Source organism: Haliaeetus leucocephalus, unplaced genomic scaffold, assembly GCF_000737465.1.
Source record: "Haliaeetus leucocephalus isolate CR32 unplaced genomic scaffold, Haliaeetus_leucocephalus-4.0 Scaffold351, whole genome shotgun sequence".
Lineage (NCBI taxonomy): Eukaryota > Metazoa > Chordata > Aves > Accipitriformes > Accipitridae > Haliaeetus > Haliaeetus leucocephalus.
In genome coordinates, this window is record NW_010972787.1 from 5046276 (window position 1) to 5068774 (window position 22499).

At 40.1% G+C, this 22499-nt stretch overlaps 1 protein-coding gene across 4 annotated transcripts in view; it reads left to right on the forward strand.

Moving 5' to 3' along the window:
* Positions 1–5396: 5396 nt before the first annotated feature.
* Positions 5397–22499, forward strand: part of PAN3 (PAN3 poly(A) specific ribonuclease subunit) — a 76472-nt gene continuing 59369 nt past the window's right edge. For all 4 annotated transcript variants that reach the window (XM_010572686.1, XM_010572687.1, XM_010572689.1 and 1 more), the window contains exons 1-3: positions 5397–5531; positions 12525–12646; positions 22366–22432. In XM_010572686.1, coding sequence (XP_010570988.1) covers positions 5474–5531; positions 12525–12646; positions 22366–22432 — 247 coding nt within the window. In that variant the 5' untranslated portion in view covers positions 5397–5473. The remainder of the gene's footprint in view (positions 5532–12524; positions 12647–22365; positions 22433–22499) is intronic.

Here is a 22499-nt window from a genome sequence, read left to right on the forward strand (position 1 = left end):
GCTGGCGTTGTGGGGGGGCACCCGTGGGTGACTCCAGCGCTAGGCTCGGTGCGGGATCACCGGACCCCCCCCGGCCGCGGTGGGGCCGGGAGGAGGGCGGTAGCGGGGAGGCAGCGCTCTCCGGAGTAGCAGTACCCTTGGACGGGCTCAGTTTCAGCTTGGATGCTGAGTTTCAGCTCTTGGAAGCTTAAAGTTTTCCAGCTGAAAGATTACATTAAAAAAAAACCCCAACCCTAATTTTATAACTAACTATATATATCTACGGTATCCGCTACCATGAGCAGAAATTGCTTCTGAACTCTTTTTTTCCCCCCCAAGGCTTCTTCAGCCTTCATACGCAGCCCCTTCTCAAATGGTGAGGGTTCAGATTGCCTGCATGCCCTGCAGAGCGACATTGCTGTTACTGGTTGGTTACGCGTCTTCCTAATGTGCGGTCCCATAGTTAGGTGGTGGTTGCAGCAAACCGATTTTTAATAACCGTTCCATCTGTAGGTGAAGCAGCACTTGGCAGCTAGGAAAAGATGCTCTTTCAGAAAAGTCTTGCCCCTTTAAATCGGTATATTAAGCTTGGTTGCGTTATTGATTTCTGTCATAAATCTGGCATTTGTTTACATTAAATGACTTGACTACTAAATGGTCACGACCATATTTTTTTCTGAAGTTGAGATGTAACCATGCTGAACATCCTGTATGTAGCTTTTTAGTGCTCGATGTGCGCTTCAGGAACCTGCAACTGCTATTTTGCCAGGTGTGCCACTGAGCAGTTTTATCTCTGTAGTTGGTAGCTTGTCAGTGTCTTACATTAACACAGTACTTTCATGTCTGCCATTCCAGGAGGAGCCTATAATATAAAATTGCTTAATGCTTTCTATTAAAAGACACTATTTGCAGATTTTGATCAGTTTTTCAAACTTCAGTTGTCAAGCTGGGGTCTTTCTTGCCTGCCTTTTTTTTTTTTATAGGTAGAAATGTCTTGGAGAGATTAAGCAGCAATAAGTCAATCGTTTTTCATTTTTCTTTTGAACAGAGCCGGGCACGAAATACACTTTTTTTCCTATGCAAAAGGAAATCACTAAAATCTATTGAACCAGGGGATTCAGGCTTGGGGAGAGGGTGCATAATTTGGCTTGGCAGTAAAAGCTCCTGTGTGAAGGCTGCTCTTGTAAGAAAGAGTTCCAAAATTTGCCCAAGCCCTAAGTCTAAGAAGAAACCCTCAGAATTTCGGAGTGCTCAGAGGTTGATACTGCTGAACAGTTAAATGATTTGGAGAAGTTGCTTCTACTGAATGTGTCAGAGGTTTAAAACTATGTAGACCTCTCTGCAGTTGCACCCATTGTGAGGAGTGAGGGCACCAAGAATGGACAAACCCACTCCGGTATTACCAGTGATTGCCTGCTGGGAAAGCCACCTCACTTGAAGTTACAGGAGGCAAAAGCTTGGACTGATAGAAGATGATCTTAAGGAGACTAACTAGGAAAAAAGAATAAGGAAAGGAAGGAGAGAAAAATTAAAGTTGAAGAGCCAGGGAGTGGGCCCAGTTTCTCTTCTAGGCTGCTTTTCTTCAGGATGCATTTGTGAAACGAATAAGGAGAATACTTGTTCAAAATCTGGAGTTGATCTGTATAGGTACTGACAAGCTTATATCTAAAATCCTTACCTTGTTGATGACCCATGGTGTTAACAGTATGATTTCCAAATGGAAGGAATGAAAGTTTTATTTTTATGGATGTAGGAAGTAATACACAAAGTTGTGTTAAATAATAAAGTTCTGAGGTTAAGAACATGAAATTGGGAATTGCCAAAAATCACCTGCCTGTACAGCCTCATCGGCTGTCTTGCCCAATTCAAAAGTATTCGGTGGTCTTTAGTTACATGGCTGGGGCTGTCACCCTCCCTTCTTCCTTCCTCACTGGACCCCAGCCTCATTCAGTGCACAGAGCAGATAATGCTCATTGACTAATTAACTGTGTAGTCCTATTTATTGTTAAAAGTGGGTCAGTGCCTCATTCTAACATGTGTGTTACTCTAATCCTGCTTTGAGTACAGGATTATTAATTTACTTATAGGTTTTTCTGTGGTAATCACAAAGGCTCCCCAAATACTGAACTTATTTTCACAACGTAGGTGATAGGAACATGGAGTGATGAGAAGATGAACAGTGAAAATACAAGAAATACTCCAGTGCAGAAGTATTTCAGTATGAGGGTATGAAGTGGAATGAGCAGGTGACCTCCTCAGAGCTAACCAGGAGAAGTTTCTTGCGCTGTGTGTGGTTAAGCTATTCTGTGTCATAGGTGTTTTGGATACTAGCATCTGACAGGGATTCCAAAAGTGATCAGATATTCTTGGAAGCAAACTCTGCTTGAGCTTATTAAATGTGAAAAAAATCATCTCTGAATCAGGCTCCTCTTCCCCTACATATGGCTGAGAGCTTGCTGGGAAATCCTGCTTTATCCTTGCCTCACGCTTATGCTTTTGTCCACATAACCTGCTCCTGTCCAGCCTCAGAGATGAGGTAGTGGGCTAAATGTGGGTTTGGCCTGACTGTGTGGCTTTTTCTGTTCTTGGGGAATGAGACTGACCATGCCGATGAGCTTTGCTCGCTCTCAGAAGATAGCACTGCTGGCCCCCACCCCCCAACTACTTGACAATTGGAGCACATGTGTTCAAAGCACCATTTCTACTTCTCTCCCCCCGAGCTGTGAGTGCTCGGCCTTCGGCGTGGTTCACCTTCCGTATGTAAGGTGGCCTGCTGACTGTCTACAAATTAGGAAACGTAGTTGGTATTACCTGTCTAAAAGTTTGATTAAAAAAAAAAAAAAAATCCTTTTCACATAGGACCCCTGTGACAAAAAAAGGGAAGAAAAAACAGAAAAAACTTTCCTCTGGATTTGTTAGCTGCCAGAATCTGCACATGGTGCTTTTCTAATAGATGTATGTCCCACATGTCGGCCCAGTGAGCCGTGGTGGCAGCAGTACCGAATCTGAGAAGAGGCGGGGAAGTGACTTGCTTGGCATTGAGGGGCAAGGATAGGATTGATTAGTAGGGTTTTAAGGAACAGCCCAGGGAAAGATGGGTAGGGGTCATAATAGCATGAAAAGTTTCTCCTCTTGTATCTGCTCTCTGTTCTCTCTGGCACTTTCCAACTTCTGGAAGCAGCAAGCCGGCAGCCTGCTTTGCTGCACACCGCTGCCTCGTTCCTAGGGCACTGTCCCTTCTTGATGCTGCGTGAGGGAGGGTCTGGAGAAAAATGTCATTGTGGTATTAAAGTGTATCTTGTCTATACGCAAGTTGGACAAGGTAAAGTTGCAGTTGCATTTGTTAGCTTTTGAGTAGTTTAACAGGTATAATACTCTTTTGCGTGTAGACCTCATGTTACGCATTAATAGATACGAGCTGAGGTACGGCTCTAAACATTTGCTAACTTCCACCCCGCTTTTTGCCATAAAGTACATGATACGCAGCGCTCGCTCTTTCCTCTTCTCTTCGATTCCTATAAACGTGACCAAAACACAGAGGCGCCGAGCGAAGGAGCTCCGGGTGCTGTGCGGACCCCGCGGCGGTGAGTGGGTGCTGCTGTCCGCCCAGCTGCCGGCGGAGGAGCTGGCCACCGCAGCAGTGCTGCTGCTGCTGCCCGAGATCCCCATGCCAGAGGTTAGCTCACCCTCTCCTCGTGAGATGTTTTCATCTGGTTCTCTACCAGAAGGCCTTTCTCAAAGTCCTCCTAGGAAATCTGTAGTCGAAATATAGGCCTGTGTTTCCACGAGGTGCCCGCAATACTTCCCCGAGCAGCCTCCCTCTGCGTTTCTCCACGGCTGCTGAGAAAGCCTGTCTGTGAATAGACTTTCTTGCCAGCCCGTGAGGAGGTGGAAAGGGGCGTCAAGGCTTGGGTTGCGTTGGGTTAACTGATTAAAAGCATCGTGGCCGTTTTCGCAGCCCGCCACCTGTCTATAAATTTATGCGGCCAGTAGTAGCAGTAGTGGATAGTGGCCACTGCCGTAGCCACTCTGTATGCAGTCACTTGGGCGGTTAGCTTAGTGAGCATTACAGCTTAGGTTTTGTGAAATCCATAAATACGCTAGGCTTAGAGTGGAAAGACCTATACACTTGTATATTTTCTGCTTTTTAAAAGGTGTTTAAGTCTTTACCAGTCCATTCCTTTGTAAACAAAATGAAGCAGTGGATGCAGAAAAAAAAAGAAAAGATAAGCTATTCAGCAAAACAGATACTGAAGGTAATCTGTTGGATTACACTTCTTAATGCAATGAAACAATGATCAGGATTATTCTAAATATGGATTTTTCTTATTGTTGGTAGCATCTCAGTATTTACAGCTTGAAGTATTTAGAAACAGACGTCTCCAACTTTTAAATATAAGTATAGTTCTGGTATGTCACATACTGGTCGCTTTTCCCTGGGTTTGTTTCTTCTTCGCTTGTATACAGAAGATAGGTATTATAGTAAAGGTGTATGGTTGAGAATGCTTTTTCCAAACCTGTTTGTACTTCTTGCAAGTGATGATGTATTAGTTGTTGTATACCTCTGTTTTTTCTTTTTGGAGAGATGTTTCCCTGTTTAATTTCCCTGATGCCTTTTCCAGGAGTTGATAGATGATACAATTTTCATCTTGTTTTGCTCTGAATATTTTTAAGAAATGAGGAGGCAATTCCAAGAATTGAAGAGACATTTGGGATGTTTGGAGACGGTTAGAGACAATTGAGAATTGAAGACTAAAACCAGTAGCCAGTTAGAGATGCGTGGGAGAAAATGAAAATTACTGATTTCACTTAATCACTTTTTGTCTCCTATGTCAACTCCAGAAATCGGGAGATTATAGACATGGATTTTCTTTTCACTTTTATGTGTTTCATGTGCAAAATGAATTAGGGAGGAAAATTATTGGGGGGAGCTAAGGAAGAAGAAAGGAGGGAAGGAAAAATTTCTCAATCTGCAAAGTTATATGGGATTTTGAGGGGCGGTTTTAGCATATGAAACTTTAAAAAAAATACACTATTAATTGGCTTTGAAACTGATTATATCTGTTTATATACTTTGTGGGTTTTCCTTACTGTATGGGAAATCATTCAAAGTCCAAATATTCCACAGGAATTACAGATACCTGAGAAGTGCTGGTGATTATTTGTTTCTGGTAGTACCTACCCTGTGTTGGGTATTGAAGAATGTAAAGAAAGCACCATTACTGTTGTAATTGTTTTTCTGCTTCAAAGGCAGAGATGAAAAGGAGTGTGTGTGGGGGATAGTTACATTATGTGAGCAAACTCTATATGCTATATCTTAATAATTCGAAGTTTTGATAATGTTTTTTAAGATACAGAGCATCCCCATTTAGTTTCTATTTAGCAGGTGTTAGATAACTGATTTTTTGTAGGTATCACTGTAGGAGTGGGCCTTCAGGAAGGATTTGAGTGCCCAGAAAATAGTGACCTTGGGGACCAGCTCAGAAAGAGTTCCATGTGTAAGGAACCACCTAGAAGCAAATTTAGACTGCTGCGGGAAAAGTGGACAAATGGTAAGTGAGGGTGGGGTGATAAACACAGGCAGAAGCACTTCTGTGGAACCTCAAAAGCAGAAAAAATAATCTTGGTTGTGAGGCAGCTGATGAAAAGGGGGTCAGTGGAGGGATTTAGGTAGTAAGCTGATGTGGCTGATGTTTTCCTGATCTGTTGCTTTCTAGTAAACATGTCATGCATTACACCGCCAGAAAAATGGTGTGGTGAATCCCTGTGTGTTGGAGATGAGTTGGAATAGATCACTCTGTGTGTGTGTGTGTGCGTGCACCTTTGTGTTCGTTCCATAAGTCTTTCAGGAGTTAAAGTTCTGATTATGTGATTATTTTGTTTGATCTTCAGAGGTGTTTTGTGCTTAGAACTTATTTGTATTTTTTAATTTGCTTCCTAACAGCCTTTTTACTCCTGACCTTTTTATTTTAATTTGAGAATAAGGATTTAGGAACAAAGTACAGATATACGAAAGTGAGAGTAGAGACGTGCATTGTACAAGTTGCTGTCAGGTTGGTTATGCGATATGTAATTTCTGTAGTCTGTGGGTAGACTCCCTCAACTTCAGTTGGTCTAATGCTGATGCAACTGGCAGGAAGACCTTTCCTTTCTTTTATGCGTTCTCCCCCACTGCTGTGAAGAACACTCTGTTCAGGTTATCTGCACACATTTCATACAACTATTTATATAAAAAAAAGTTGAGTTTTAGGTATAGGGAGGCTATTAAAAACAAAAGCTTAAACATGTATGCTTTGAAAAATTTGATGCAGTTTATTGAATAATTTGATGCAATATATTAGGAGTTGTGAAAGCTTTTGGAGAGGGTTAGCTCTGAAAGCTATGATATTAAGTAATTGCATTACTTTGAATTGCTGTTTCTGATAACAGAGTAGTTCTGATGACTCTTTTGAAAAAGTATAAATTTTAATTTGTATTATCACTGTGCTTTTGGACTTGGTCCATGATGAGGAGTCCTGCTGCTCTAGAGTCTGTACTGAGATTTTTACAGAGCAAAAGGATGGCACCTATCCTTTTCCCCAGTCTTTATCAGATGCTTCTATGATATGTGAGAAATTAAAAAAAAAAAAAAGACAGCCCAGGTTTTAATATTATGGTAAAGATTGCTGTTTTCCTTTGCTTGCCCATGAATATCTCATCGCCTAGTGGGAGTGTTTGTAAATAAGGCAGCGTTTCCCAAACTGTTTTGCTTCCTGTCTGCCTTTCAGCCAACTTGGTTCGTTTGTGCTGTCTGCCCTCCAACTGCACTCTCCGTCACGGCATCCTAAGCCAGGCGTGTGCTTTTACTTTTGCCTCTCGTGCCTGGGGGTGTAGTTCACTTTCTTTGTCTGTTGTCTCTATTTCACTGATTCCTAGCCTGCGTTTCAAAAACATTGCATTAAATGAGAGAGGCATAAAACCTCCCGAGAATCCACTTTCCCTAACAAGTTGCAACAGTAGTGGACTGTAGGGAAAGTAACACTGAGATGCACATACTAGTATGTGTAGTGCTTATGAACTGTTAACAGAGGCGTACAAGTGAGGTTAGCACCACAGGCGCATGATTCTTCCCGATACAAACATGTCAGTACAAAACAAAGTGGGACAAGCATAAGCTCCTCTGATACCTCGGTGCTTCTAGGAGACTGAAAGGACACAAGTCTTAAATGACTTGCCATAGATAGGCTTTGTATAAAAGTTTTATTGTTCTTGTCTCAATATTAGGTTAGCTATCTCCATGTAAAATTCCACTGGAGATATGGCACTGTAGTTTTTACTGCTTTATATTTAGCTGAGATAACACCTGGTCCTTTGTATGCACATGTATGCATTGGACCTATGATTCAGTTTACCAGGCTGTGTTGAGGTGACGAGTGCCTGCGCTGTTGCAGTGCTGGGAGTTTAAATCAAGATTACCCTCTCTATAAACTTTTTTTCCCAGCATAAAAATAATTGTAGTACAATTCTTAAGCAGTGATAATAGCAGAATGAATGATTTCAATCCATGTTTTATTACCTCGCCAGAAATCTTTAAATTGTTGTTTTGAAAAATATGTCAACAAAAATCTGTTGTGATCTTACTTTATTTAGCCCATTCATTTTTGGGGCAATATGTCACATTACTGTAAAGGATGCTTTTTAATATTAAGAACAGTTTCTGAGATGATCAGTGCTGATACTAAGTTCATAAAAGAAGCACTACGGGATATTACAGTGTTTGTTTACTGGTTAGTAAAATGTTAGAATGAAAATAGCAGAAACACCATCTTTTCAGATAGTGTTAGTATTAGTATTCAGATAGTGCTAGCGTTAGACAAGAAAACCAACCAAACCCCACCAGTTCTGTTGCAACACGTGTATTGAGTTTATCACAGTAGTACTCAAGCACTTAAGCTGTGATGAGATTCTTTGTTCCTGAAAAATGTCTTTGTAACAAGTAAGGCAAAAATAACTTATGTGTTTTCTTTTTCCTCTTTGGTGCCTGCATCTGACGGGAAGCCTACTTTCTGCTAAAATTCTGTGGGAGAAGAATTATATAAGAAGATATTTATTTTTAATTGCAGTTGTCACATTAAGCTGCAGTGTTACTCACCAAGCAAGAAATTATTAGATAATGCGCATATAAAAAGTAGAAAACATCTTCTGAATTTCTCAAGATGTTTTATTTAATTTCTTTCCAGAATTGCCAGGATGTAACTTCTGGCTTTAATATTGATGGAATTTAGAAATTTCTTCTTGTTTTTACATGTGTGCTTACATAACATGTTAGCCTTTTTCTCCCCACTGGATTCCTAGTTGTTCCCTTGCACGTCCATCTTTTCTTCTCAGACCTGCCTAGTCAACCGTTCTACTTTTATAAGGAAGTTGTTGCTTCTCTCCAAGGAAGAGCCTGTTGAAAATATGTACAACTTCAATGCATGGATAGTGCTGTTACACAACAGAAAGGCATGTTCCTTTGACAAAAATAGCCAGTTCAAGACTTTTCTTAAAATTGTCTAAACTTGCTTACCTAAAGTTATAATTAATGCTTTAAAAGAGAAAAGACACAAACCTCAGAAGAAGTTTTTTATTTGTCATTCTAAGAGCTCTGTGGGCAGAGTATTTGAAAGTGTGTGCTCATAATTGTTATATAGTAAAGATCTGGATAGACAAATCGAATGCAGGGTCTGATGTGAATTAGTAACACATGAGCATAAAAACTTCATAAGGACTAAGAGCTTCTCTTTCCAGTTTAGATGCCTTTTTTTTTTTAATACCACACTGCTTGTTTGGTGAAGTGTGCCCACTTCTGAAGATCTTCTCCTATGGATTGCTTATGATAAATCACTTTTTTTTCATGCTCTGAACTACCGTGGTCTTCCAGAAGCAAGTGAGAATTTATGGTTTGTCAAATGTTTGGCAGAAGGAGGATAAAAGCCTTCTACTTCTCATGGAGAAGGACAGGTGCCAAATACAGTAAAACTGCCTTGGCTGTTTAGGTGTTTGCTGAGCTTTCATCACTGTAACAGCTGAATGTCCCTTCTTTGAGCAGAAATGGAGTATGTAGTGAACACTCTTTTGGTTCTATAGGCAAGGCAGGAATTACTTTTTTTTTCTTTGTACCTATGTAAGCTGCATCTTTTTTGTTAGTCTTAATTTTCTTGCTTGCTACTATAGGGAAGTTGGTTTAAGGAAGCTATTGCTGAGTTTTCTTTTGAAGGCAATAGTTATACTTACCACTTCCAGAGAATTCTGTTCTAAATATGAGCTACTGCCAAGAAAACTGCCCTCTACTCCACTGAGCTTTCTTCTGATGGTTTTCTTTCGATTGTTCCTGCGGAATATGTTTTCTTGTGGTCTTGGTCCCTCAGCTAGAGGTGTGTTTCTAGACTGTTTGGAAGAGGACAACAGAAAGCCTCATAGTTGAAAGCCATCTTGAAATTGCTGTGGGACCCGTAGAATTGAGCGGTATGAAGGTGGATCAGCACTGCAGTATAGCAGTTTGTAGTAACGGCACAAGGAGGCTGATCGGTATGGCCAAACCATTGCACTTCAGTAGAGAGATGGTCTTCATACAGCTAGATGAAAGAAAACATTCTGGAGTAGCTTTTGCTATCTGGAGTACCCAGTTAGATATCAGTGTGCCAATAGAAAGCCTAAATTGTAGCTTTGAGCAGCTTCAAGTGGCTTGGATAGGCTTGCGTAGCAAATACCAGCAGTAGAAAGGCAGCAGCATCAAAGATCAACTTTGTAATTCCCAGCAGTGTCTTTAGCCTTGCTCAGCCCACGTTGCTGCCCGAAGCCTGCTCCTGCTTGCAGCTAGAGCCGCCTGGTGCTGAGGATGCTTCAGCCGGACTGGGAGCAGAGCATCTGGTGCTGTATTTGTGCCTTAGCAAGGCTACCTGCACCCGCTCCAGTGCTTGCTTTGGATAATGGGTGACTGCGGCCGTACCAGCGGGCTGGAGTTATGGGAGGTCAGCTCTGGGGTTCCTTCATACCCGGGGGGCTCTTGACATGCCTGGCTGCTGAATGTGGCAAAACTTGCAAGCTTTCACTTGCCTCTTTCTAATTTTAAGGATATTGTGCATTAACTGTATGTGTCCAACAGAGAAATGAAGAAGGTATGTGGGTTCTCAGGTTGACTCTAGCGTAGCGAGGAGCAGCGGGAGAAGCAGAAAGAATCGGCTGTTTCTTAATTCTTCAACAGAGGCTGAAGGATTTGTAAAGCTGATGGTGTAATCTGAGGGAGTTGCTTGCTAGTTTGTTAAAAATTGGATAGAATCTGGAGTTTCTGACAGAAGCATAAGATGAAATAGCAGATATACTGCTGAAATTATATAGTGTACCTTGAAATGACGGTTGTGCCTGGAAATTAAACAGTTTTTCTTGGTCTTTTACAGTCAAGATGTAGCACAAGAACTGCAGCAGTTTTTGATAATGGCTGAAATGCAGGCAGAGAAAGCTATACTGGAAATGCATTTTTAAAATAAATAAAAAACCACAGTGTAAACCCTGAATAATTTATGGGCAAACTAGACTGAAACTACTCATAATTAAACATGGATTTGATATTGTTTTGTTTTCTTGTATGAATGAGTCCTCATGTTTTTCAGTGAAAATGATTGTGTTAAAATGCTAACCTTCCCAGTGCGAGTTAGGGACTGACTGTAGCAGGTAGGATGAGACAGTAATTGGTGTTACTGCAGACATTAGTATTTTCCCTGATACAGTAGTTCAACCATAAAATACTTTTGCTAGGCTTTTGAATCTAAATTTCCCAAATGAAGACAAAAGAGGGACAGATGCTTAAAAGACAAATCAAAAAAGCTTTTTGTCTTTTTTAGGGCTGTGGCAAGAGGACTTCTGAAGTTTCTATGTGGCTGCTCTTTGAAATTATGAAGGAGGATCTAGGGCATGGATAGTGGAGGGAGTTTTATTTTCCTGTTCTCTTAACTAATTTTTAAAGCTTAGAAAAAAAATGTTGCAATTCATTAGTAATTAGCGTCTTTAAAGTTCCTTAGGTGTCTTCCTCAAACCTGCAGAGTATACAAATAATGTTGTAGATTTGGCAGCAATACTTTAAGAATCTTCTCCACTTGCCAAGCCGGTATGTATTGCCACTGCGGATTTCAGTTTATTTGATCTCTCTCACATCCAGCTCTCTGTTTGAGGTGCTGTTGGTGTTACCGCTAGTTGGCTAGTTCGTACCGCTCCGGTCTCAGGGAGCGCAGCTGGGCAGCGTTTCCATCTGTCTAGCATGGGTGCTGTTAGTCATTCCCCTCTTCCAGCCCTTCCTATGATTTCATCTGGCTGTGCTTCTTTTGCTGTTTCCTGTGCCTACAGCATGGAAATGGCTCACCAGCTTATGTAGCCTCTTCTGGAGGGAAAATTCCCATTCTGGTGAAGTTTGAGGGGTTATAATCTGCATTCCTTTAGCTCTGCCGCAAAGTTGCGTTTTATTTCCTTTGAGGATTAGGATCAGGAAGTTGTTTCCAGGTGTCACGGGCTGGCTGCGAGTCCTCCCAAAGTTCAAGTCGGATAGTTTGGTACAGGATGTTCTTCTGAGTTGGATGTGTGCCTTCTTACCTTGGAGCTACCAAGTACTCATGCCTGTTGGCTTGCAGTGGCCTGGCCATACTGATTACTGTCTTTATAATTTGCTGTGGGTGTTTTTGCAGAAGCTTAATTTGAGCTGCAGCTTGTGTACCATTGTAAACGCTTTTTTTGTTATCGAAGTAATACCTGCTTGAGTGTTTTGTGTTCATTATGACTGCTTCTTGTTGCGCTCTGCAGTTTCATAGTATTGAATTCATTTATTTGTGGTTAAAGTACTGTACTTGTATGTCAAGGCCCTTGTTTCTAGACAGAGGATTAATTTCTTAGATCCTTCACGCTTGCAGTCTAAAAGATTTTTTCAGCCACATTTCACAAAATTGTTGCCACTTTATGAAGTATGAGGTAATGAAAATAGTCTTATGCTCTGAATGAAGCTTTTAAAATGTTTGTGCTCTGCGTGAAAGAACTTGAGGTATTTTTAAATGTACGTTTTCTGTGTGTTACCCTTTAAAAGAACCAGTACATCCAGTTAAAAACTGTACTCAACAGGTATATTTCCAAGATGGGTATGCGAGAATATAGGTTTTCTTAAAATAAGCTTGCCTTCTAGGTTTTTTTAGTTGCTTTGTTTTCTTTCTGATATGATTACTTTCCTTGTTATTCTTGTTTCTAAAGTTCAAACTCATCGGTTCTGTCAAAGCTTTTCAGTTTTCTGCTTCTTTCTGCATTTGTGCTGTAACTTCATGCTGCATATGCTGCCATTTAGCAATCTCTTTCATAAAGTTTCTTTTTCATTCTGTGCACTAATACATTTTTAGTTGTTTTGCTGAGAAGATAGGTTTGAAATATGGTATTACCAACCTTTTCCTATTCTACCCCCCCTGCCAAAGAAAATATGTGAGAGATATGAGCAAATAAACCCATGGTAAACTAAGTTTTTTTTCTGAAACATTTTTCTTTTCTTCTTTTAGTTCCCGGAATAGATGGCGGTGGGTTAGCTGATGCTAGTCTCACAGATTCCTACTTTAGCACCAGCTTCATTGGCGTTAATGGCTTTGGAAGTCCCGCTGAAACAAAGTATCCCATGATGCAGGTAATAGCAGTGAATTGTATAGTGTTTTATTAGTTCTGGCTGGCCTTAACACCAAGAAGGGAAAACTGTTGAAGAGGCAGGAAAAATGGAGCCTTCTGATATGTGTCATCTGGTAGGATATACAGAGTATATACTTGCTTTATTCTTGCAAATAGAAATGGAACAATATTATTGCTTTAAAAATAGTCTGGTTTTATTGGTACTTACCTGAGCTGTTGCATTGGGCTTTGCCACATACATTAACTCTGTGTTCCTAGATTTCTCTTTAGGCTCATAGCTAATTTTGATAGCCGTTTACTAAACATACAAAAATTAGATTTTGAAACATTTCAAAGATCAAAAGTCACTGAAGCAAAATGTGAACTGTCAAACCTGTAAATTATTAGGCAAAAAATTCAGAATTTGTAAACTCAGTCTCTGGTGGCGTTCAGTGATGTTGAATTCTCATTTAAATATTCTTAAATGTGTTCTTGTATTTATAGTGTTCTGTAGATGTTGGCATAGGAGCTCCCATGAGGTGGAATTTATTGTGTAGCTAGTATTATGCAAAATTTACAGCAAAAGGCTGTCCTATTTAAAACCTGAATGAGTATCTACTGAATTAAAACATGAAGTACTACAATATCTCCCTCAAATTGTTAATGCTTTTTAAAAGCTGAGAAGAAGATGGTCTCTCTCTGTACTCAAAGGTTTAACAAACCAGTTTCTGGTCAATGAAAGAGAGCACAAGTTAAACAGTTCGCACTGAGTCCTGACAATGACTCTCTTCTTTTATATCAAGGAAACTCTTCTTATGAGCTTACTTTGATCTCAATTGTGGCTGTATTATGGATTGAAAAATAACTTAGCAAAAGGTGGGAAATAATTAGGTCTGTTGCCTTTTTTCTTTTTTTTTTTTTTTTTTACTGCATGTTTTTAAGAAGCCTGGATTTTCTCCTTCAACAGAATTGCTAAAGTATGAAAATGTTTATTACTGACAGTGATGCATGATTTAAAAAGAAAAACTTTAACCTCTGATCCTGAAGTGTACTGCTGAAGCTGGAAGTTGCAAATTTTGGTATCACTGAGATCAATAATTTTATCCTTTTCGTGCAAAGTCATTATGTTTTGTATCCTTAAGCTGTATTCTACAGCAACACTGGTGTCTTTCATTATAACTGTTTCCTCTAGAAAGGCAATAAGGCATGCATCTAACATGAACGCTCATAGGATTTTTAAGTACTTTACTAATGCCTGTGAGATTACAGTCAAGGCATTGTGTTTCTCTTTGGGAAAAGAGAAGAAATTGATGTGCCTCTTACCCATTGGAGGCTAAGGAAAATTACTACTGAAGAAGGATTTCATTAGTGTTGAGAAGGTGCTTACAGGCATTAAACTACAGTTTAAAAAGCATTCTTATATTGATTTTTTTTTCTTTTGAATCATGTAATTTAAGGTCTTGTTTGCATAGGTAAAGATGGTAACGCTGTCTGTTTTGATTGTGTGTCAGCTTCTAAATTAAGTCCATACAGACAAAGATTAGCCACTTGGAATGCAGTTTTCCATGTCATTCAGCCCTTTGGAGAACAAGGCGAGGGAAAAGACTTAGTGACTTTTGCTTTAAATAATACTAACGCTTTATGGTTTGGAACAGAGACTTTAAATCTGATAGATTGGTAGTTGTGTCAAGGATATACCTTTTGCACTCTCTGAAAATTTGCCCAGATTTTTGTCACTTGATTAAGCCTTTGCAAAACTGGTTTATATAGACCCACTGGAGACTTCCTTGATGTTAGATAATTTCCCAAAGATGTAGTCTGCATTGGCATGTTCCAGCTTGAGTACATTCTCACAGTTACAGCTCTGGCCTAATCTAGGCCTTGCCTGAACTCTGAGCAGGAATGCTGATCTGCTTCGTTTCCCTCTTTCCTTCCACTTCAGACTGAAGCAACATGGAAGTGGATCTGTATTTAATGAAAAAGAGAGCTGCATCGGTGTTAATTGGAACAGAGGTGTATATAAGGGAAAAGAGACTTACGCTGTGGGCTTAGAGAAACTGAGCTGAAGATAAGTGAGTAAGGCACTAGGAAAGACTGAGCAAAGGGGCTGAAGCTGAGAGGAGACGTTAGTGGGACACTCACAGAATGGGGACTGGAATTGCACAAGTGAAATACACAGAAATTGGGCCAAAGAAAACAAGTTGGCATAATGCGAAGTTGGGGCAAAGTAGGGTGGAGAAAGCAAATCCATGTGCCTATTTCTCTCCAGGTCCTTGAATCAAACTAAAGGTACTGCAAATTTAATGTTCTGCCATCGATGAAACGTCAGAAGTTTTCTGTAAAATATCTCATTAGCTCTCAGTTTTGCTTTTGCAGTTGAAAACATCAGTTCCATCTATGAGTGACTTAGTCATCTCTGGTGGATATGCGCTGTTCACAAATAGATGCATCAGTGATGCAATGTGGGGAAACTTTTTCAGTTTGTTTTTTGAAACTGGGAAATTGCACAAACATGCAAATAAACACACTGCTAGAAAAACACTAGTGAGATACAGTTAGATGATAAGTTGCCAACGCAGCCTTGAGTTTATATATTAAGTTGTATTCCTCATAACATTGTATAATTTTTTCAGTGGGAAAATTATAAGTGGGACTTATTCAGGACACACGATGCATGGTGCCTGTGTAATGAGCATCCATTTGATAGTCTAAGTGTTCGTCTTACAGTTCCATGCCTTACTTCTGCATGCTGTTCACATCCTTCTTGTGAAGACTGTTAGTTGGCAGTGTGCTTTCCTGTGCAGGTTATGAGTTTTGCATCCAACTTTGTGGAACGCTTCCCTTATGAAAGAAGAAGGTAGTCTGCATTTTATAGAGGCATGGGAAGAAAAAGGATGGCAATTAAACAAACCCCCTGCCCTCAACAGTGCTGGCAAACTAGAGACCCCAGAGTTTTTGAAACTAACACATACAGCTGGAAGGTGAGGAATGGAGTTTATGACCACCTGTAGAAAGCTTGGTTCAAGTTGCTTAATGGGCCTCAATCTAGCAAAGATAGTAATAGAGTCAGTCTCTTCTCGGTAACACTCATTTTCTTTTACTGTGAGATAATCTTTCTGCAGTCCATGCTTTATTCACTAGTTACCTTCCAACATAATCACCAGGGATTTAGTAGACAAGTCTTCTTGACTATTCCTAATTAATCTCCAGAATGTATTTGTCATGTGCAGCAAATAAAATTGAGGTTTGTTGAAAAGAGTATGTGATTGTGTATATTGGGGTTATCATAACGCATATGTAATGGAGCCAAATTGCCTCAAGCAAAGCTATACCCAAATTTTGCTATCATCATGCTTTTGTGTGCAGTGCGTAATCTGTGTTACAGTGTTAAGTAAGCAGCAAAAGGAAGGAAAGTAAAAGTGGATTGTATCATGATGAATTGGAGAGAGGATGTGCTGCTTTGATCATAAATATTGTAGGTGACTAGTGGTCAACATTTCTGCAGAATGGGTATTTCTGACTCTGAGATTTCAGTTTGTATGTGTTGAATATTTTATGATATCTAGAACATCTCATTGGGGTTAGATTAGTGGTCAAGATGCAATTAATGGCAATTATCAGTTTGCAGTGGAAAAAAAGCATAAAAATCTTTGGTACAGTTCAGAAGAGGCAGGATTTTTGAAGTGGCCATGGCTCTAATTCTTCTTTTTTCTTCCTTTCTGAGAAATACCTCTTTCCCTCATCCTTCCACTCCTCCAGCCTCAAAGGTCTTTGCTGCTAGCCAACCTTTCATTGCCCCCCCATTGGCCTCTTCTGTTGTTACTAACTAGTTTCCTATTGATTAATAGTCTCCTGTCCTCATTGGTTTGCGTTTCCCTGTAATACAGTTTTGTTTCATGTGTTTTTTCTTCCCTGAATCTGCCTGTGCTTTCCTATACTACATTAGCCGTATTGGCTTCCAGCTTATCAAAGTGTGTATTTTCTGTTTTCCCCTTCTCTAACTAATAACAGAGCAGGCCTGCACAACACATGGCCCACAGGCTGCATGCTGTCCTCGAAGCTGTTCTTTTTCTTTTTGGCATAGCAGCAGCTGCCAAGAGACAGTCCGAGGTGTGGTTCAAGAAGCAGCTCATTGCTTTTGGCTTTCCCAGCAGAGAGGAGTCAGGAGCTGGCTGGCCGGGATGCCTCTGATGCTTGGCTGTTTGCTCAGTCGCTCTGCGTGTGCCACTTGGCTGGCTGGCGTCTGTGTTCCTCCGGCATCAGCGCTGCCCCTTGACTAGCTCGTGGCTTGATCAAAGATACAGGTGGTGTGGGAAGGAGCTGTAGTAGTATTATGTTGGGGTGTTAAAAGGATATTGTAGCGGGATGAGGCAGAGGAGTCTCTCGATGTTAAAACTTAATGTCCTATTAGAATTGAGTAATTTGATCGTAAGAGCATAAAACAGTAGAAGGTGTCTTCATGCACGTTGCTTCACAGAAATCAGGTTTTCCTTATTTTGATGGGATGAGATTCATAAGTATGTGGCTTCCATTGGACTGCAGGTTATGTAGAAAGTAAGAATCGCAACTTTTCAATTAATCACCCTAATCAAAATAAAAAAATGGGGTAATAGTCTTCAGCGATAAAGTTGGCAAGGCCAAGCAATGGAGAAGAATTGGTCTTGCTTACTTTCACCATGCTAGTGTTGGTATACTAAGCATTCTTGAAAAGCCTGGGAAGTAGAGACCATGCTCACTTCAAAGCCTTGCAGCTGAATAAACACAAAGACCTTTGTTCCCATTGCTGCATCTGCCAAGAGTCAAGTAATAAAACTCTCCTTACAGCACAGAAGCTTGTAAATGTCTTCAATTTTTAACCATTGAGAACTGAGTGGAACTACAGACGTGCTATTTTAAATATAAAATTATGCAGTTGTTTACATAATGCTTTCTGAAGAAATCCAGTTGCTTTAGTTCAAACAGTTGAGTGGGACATGCTGTAGATGGTGCCAAATATGCTAACTGCCAAAGACAAGTTTTGGATTGTTTAGAAAGGAAAGCAAAAGGTATCACCCTTTGTAGGTCACAGAATCTGACAACTAAACAATGACTTTGTTTGGTTGTGACAATCTCATTTTTTTGCAGGATGACTTCTTTTATAGTCCAATTAACATTATTCTAAAAATTACAAAGAATTATTCTGAAATATGGTTCCAGTAGAACAGTATGAAGATGGAGAGAATAGCTTGTGACACACTACAAAATACTTTGAGATAACACACTTAGCACAGGAATGACCCTGAGGAAAATGCTTATTTTCTCAGGGCTAAGGCGGGGAATATGGAGACAGAGGGAACAAATGCCATATCGTAGGTATTTGGGGGGGAAGAAATGGTGGAGAAAAATGAAAAAATCCTCACTTGAGATGAGTCTTGTAACATAAGCTATGTAAAACTAGATCTAATTGTGTGCAGCAAAGCTTTATTCATCCTCTATCTTGATGAGAATTTTGTAACTATATACTTTAGTGGAGGGAGATGAAAGCAGAGCGAACTTGTCTTAAGTGCGGCTATAATTCTGGGGTTTGCTACTGAACACTGAAGGGTGGAGGCAAGGTGGTGTATACCTTTAGAAGGTGGGAATATTTCTTGTAACACTTCTCTTCCTAGCATACTGCATGCACCAAGGAAGTATTGAAAAGAAGGTGCATGGTGTCTGTCGTGGTTTAACACCAGCCGGGAACTAAGCACCATGCAGCTGCTCTCTCACTTCCCCCTCACCCCCCCCAGTGGGATGGGGAGAGAATCGGGAAAAAAAGTAAAACTTGTGGGTTGAGATAAGGACAGTTTAATAGGACAGAAAGGAAGAAAATAATAATAATGGTAATACTACTAATAAAATGTCAATAACAGTAATAATGAAAGGATTGGAATACACAAAACAAGTGATGCACAATGCAATTGCTCCCCACTCGCCAACTGATGCCCAGTTAGTTCCTGAGCAGTGATCGTCCCCCCTGGCCAGCTCCTCCCCAGTTTATATACTGGGCATGACGTCACATGGTATGGAATACCCCTTTGGCCAGTTGGGGTCAGATGTCCTGGCTGTGTCCCCTCCCAACTTCTTGTGCCCCTCCAGCCTTCTTGGTGGCTGGGCACGAGGAGCTGAAAAATGCTTGGCTTGGTATAAACACTACGTAGCAACAACTGAAAACATCAATGTGTTACCAACATTATTCTCATGCTAAATCCAAAACATAACACTATATCAGCTACTAGAAAGAAGATTAACTCTATCCCAGCCAAAATCAGGACGCAATACTGGGCTGTGTTAGGTAAAGCATTGCTAAGAGGTCAAAGGAGATGATTCCCTCTGCTCAGCACTGATGAAGTCACGCCTGGAGTGCTGGGCTTCTCTACACGAGAGACGGGGGCATACTGGAGAGAGTCCATTGAAGGACCACGAAGATGATGAGGGGGTTGGAGCATCTCTCTGGTGAGGAAGGGCTCAGAGAGCTGGGACTGTTCAGCCTGGAGAAGAGAAGGCTCGGGGTAGATCTCATCAACATATATAAATACCTGAAGGGAAGGTGCAAAGAGGATGGAGTCAGTCTCTCTTCAGTGGTGCCCAATTACAGGACCAGAGGCAATGTACACAAACTGAAACACAGGAGGTTCGCCCTGAATGTCATGAAACACTCTTTCACTGTGAGCGTGACTGAGCACTGACACAGGTTGCCCAGGGAAAACACAAATAACAAATAGTACTTGGGTTTTCTTTCTTTCTTTTAAGACATATTCAGCCTGACTTGATAAAAATCAGATACAGGAATAACCTTCATTAAGACTAAATGCATTTGGGTGTGGTAGAATTTTTAATATTAAAACAGTTTAAAAATCCTTTCCTGATTACATGCAGGTCTTCTATGAATAATGTTAAGGTAAGAAGCTTGTGCATGTGTAATAAAAGTGAGCAAAATGAAAAATTCATGAAAGAGTGGTGAAGTGGGAGGTTTTTAACCTCATTCAAGGTGCAGCTTACAAGCAGTTGTTAAAGCAAGAGCTGCCCATGAATGGTGAGAGAAGCTTTGATTTTTCAGAATCCTGGTTCATGTAAAATACATTTGCACCTTGAACAAGACTTGACTTTGTAAAAGCACGGTTCATGTTCATAGGCTTTGTTTGTACTGTGCTTTCAGAATTCTGAACAACGTGTTTTATTGCAATGTCTTGTGTGCACTATATGTTTATAGTGATCATATCAGCACTGATTTTCATCATCACAGTCACTTATTAACATTGCAAGTCTGTTGATTGAATGTTTAACTCCTGTACTTGAAGAGGTAGAATATTGATGGCATGAAAGTGCTTGGTTCCACGTTTAAGCCATACGCTTAACCATCTTTGATTCCAACCCAGATCTCAATATCATATTTATCCCCGTTCTGACAGACCATTACCTTGTGCATTAAAATCATTATGAAAATCTGAGTGTTATAAATGGACATTAACACTATTTTTATCTACACCTGGACAAATTTTGTGCAAATCTGAAAGGTTCCCTTTAGGAAATTTCTTCCTAAACCACTCTCTCTTTTAAGGATCAGTGTGGATGTATGAAATGCCAAGAAAAGATGCATAATAGGGATGCTTTTCAAATATATGTGAAAAACTATTTAACTTCGTTCCATTGCTTAGTCAGGAAGGAAATATGACATACGAGTAGTTGAGCTACTATAATCCAGAAATTATTTATTTTGATGTATTTTTATTGCTACTTTGATGATGGCGGACAGTAGGATGAACATCCCTGAACTTGGGCAAGATTGTTAACTTAGTGTGGGTCTCCCAAAGTGTTACCTTGTTTTGTAGAAATAAGTAAACTTTGTTTCCCTAGAGGTATCCCTTTTGTGTAAATATTTAATTGTTGATCACTAACCTTTTAGTGAGAGTTACATTGTGTCAGTGCAGTATATTTAGGAACATGAGACAGGTGGCATCAAAATAAGGGAAGAGCATATAGCAAACAGCTTCATTTAAGTCTTGAAAAGGCTGAAGGTTTACATAGTATTTACACGTGTACATGTGTTACACGTATTGCCCTAGGACATCTGCATGTGCTATAGTTCTGCTTCATACAGTACTACGTACTTGTACTGAATGAAGAGTTGTATCAGAGAAGCCTGAATGATTGTAGAATGCTTGCTGTAGCAATGGAGCACAGATAATGGCAATAATACATGGGGGAATAAAGCATTGAGGGATTGAGCACGTTGAGAGGGTAACATTTGAAGATAACCTGCTGAAGTACCTAAATTTTACCAAAACTTCCTTCAAGTTACTTTTCTAATAGTGCAGGCTATTTTTTTTTACAACTTACTTTCCCCATAAAAACTACTTTACACAATCTATTTGTTCTTTTAGATGCAAGTATTAAAAGCTGCAGCTTCTGGTGGAGTCAGTGATAGTATGAAAACTGAAAATGTTGAGAAACTTGAATTGCAGTAGGTTTACAGTTCTACCATACTGGATAACACTCCAGCTGCTGTTGGTTCTCCTCTGTTCTTACCAAATTTACTCCAGAATATTGGTCTTTCTAGTCAAGAATTACATGAAATGGCACTGAAGTATAATGTAGTAAGCTTCTTGCCCTCTGCCACCAACATTGAGATTGGCCGTGGAAAAACGTAAGCATAAAGAGCAGCTCCAGTGACCAGTTTTGAGTCTTAGTCTGTGTGTAGACTACTAAATTAAACATGCCTGGAAACTTTCCTTGATGCTTAGGGCCAGCTGGCACAAAATGGCCTGTTTGTGCTGGTGTAAACTCACCCAGTAAAGCAGAGGCTGCATGCAAACTGTCTATTTGAAGGGATCTCAAACCTTTTCACTGCTGAATAGTGCCTGGAAATTGGCGGGGAGACTCCTGGTTAATGTGGGCCAAAAGCATGCCAGGGAATATTTTAACAAATTACTGGTTGTCTCTCTTGGTGATGGAGAACACTTCCTGACCTTGCCTTGCTTTTCTTCTCACACTTTTTCTTCCTGTTGGGAGAGTGGTCAAAGAAAATAATAGGCAGGAATAGGAAGAGACACTTTTAAACTTCTCTGTCAAAGCAGTGGTAGCTCTTAGAGCAGTACTGCCTCACTTAGTCCAGTTTATTGCTAGCTCGTATCTCTAGAGGAATGTAGGAGAAGCAGGTGGAGCCTAGGAGGAATGCTGAGAGGGTTTCAGATGTCCTGCTGGCTTACAAGAATCGCGTGATTTTGCTGAAAGGTCTCAAAAGGTTCTTTTGTTTTTAAAAATAATCTATCAAATGCTATACTAATTTGAGTATTTTTCCCTGGAAAAGTTTCATGTTGTGATGACAGTGTATAATAAAGGGTGGAGTTGTTTCGGGAGTAACAGTGTGAAAGAATGTTTAAAGGAGATAAGCCAATTACTTATCTAACATTTTGACAACGTACAGAAATAGAACCATAGGTTTGGTAGACCCTCCCAAGTTAGAAAAAAATTAATGAAGATAGTGTTTTGTTTTAGTATACAGTCATTTTTGGTTTGCGTTGCTCTCCTACGAAATGCTTTATTTTACTAAATGTTTTTGTCAGCTACAAATCACTGTCTGCTTAGAGTATTTACTAAATGGGAAATGAACATAGGTTTTGTAGTCTGTTCTTAAAACTTTCTAAATGTCATCCCCAATGCTTTCACTTAGTCTTTTATAGCTTTATTTTACATGTACGCTTTTGTCTTTTATTTTTGCAGAGGATGACAAATAGCAGCAGCTCCCCTAGCCTTCTCAATGACAGTGCCAAGCAGTATGCAGGCCATGGTAAGTACTTTTAAAGTAATACATATAAAAGTATGCTTGCAAATTTGAGATTCAGTTTCGCAAAACT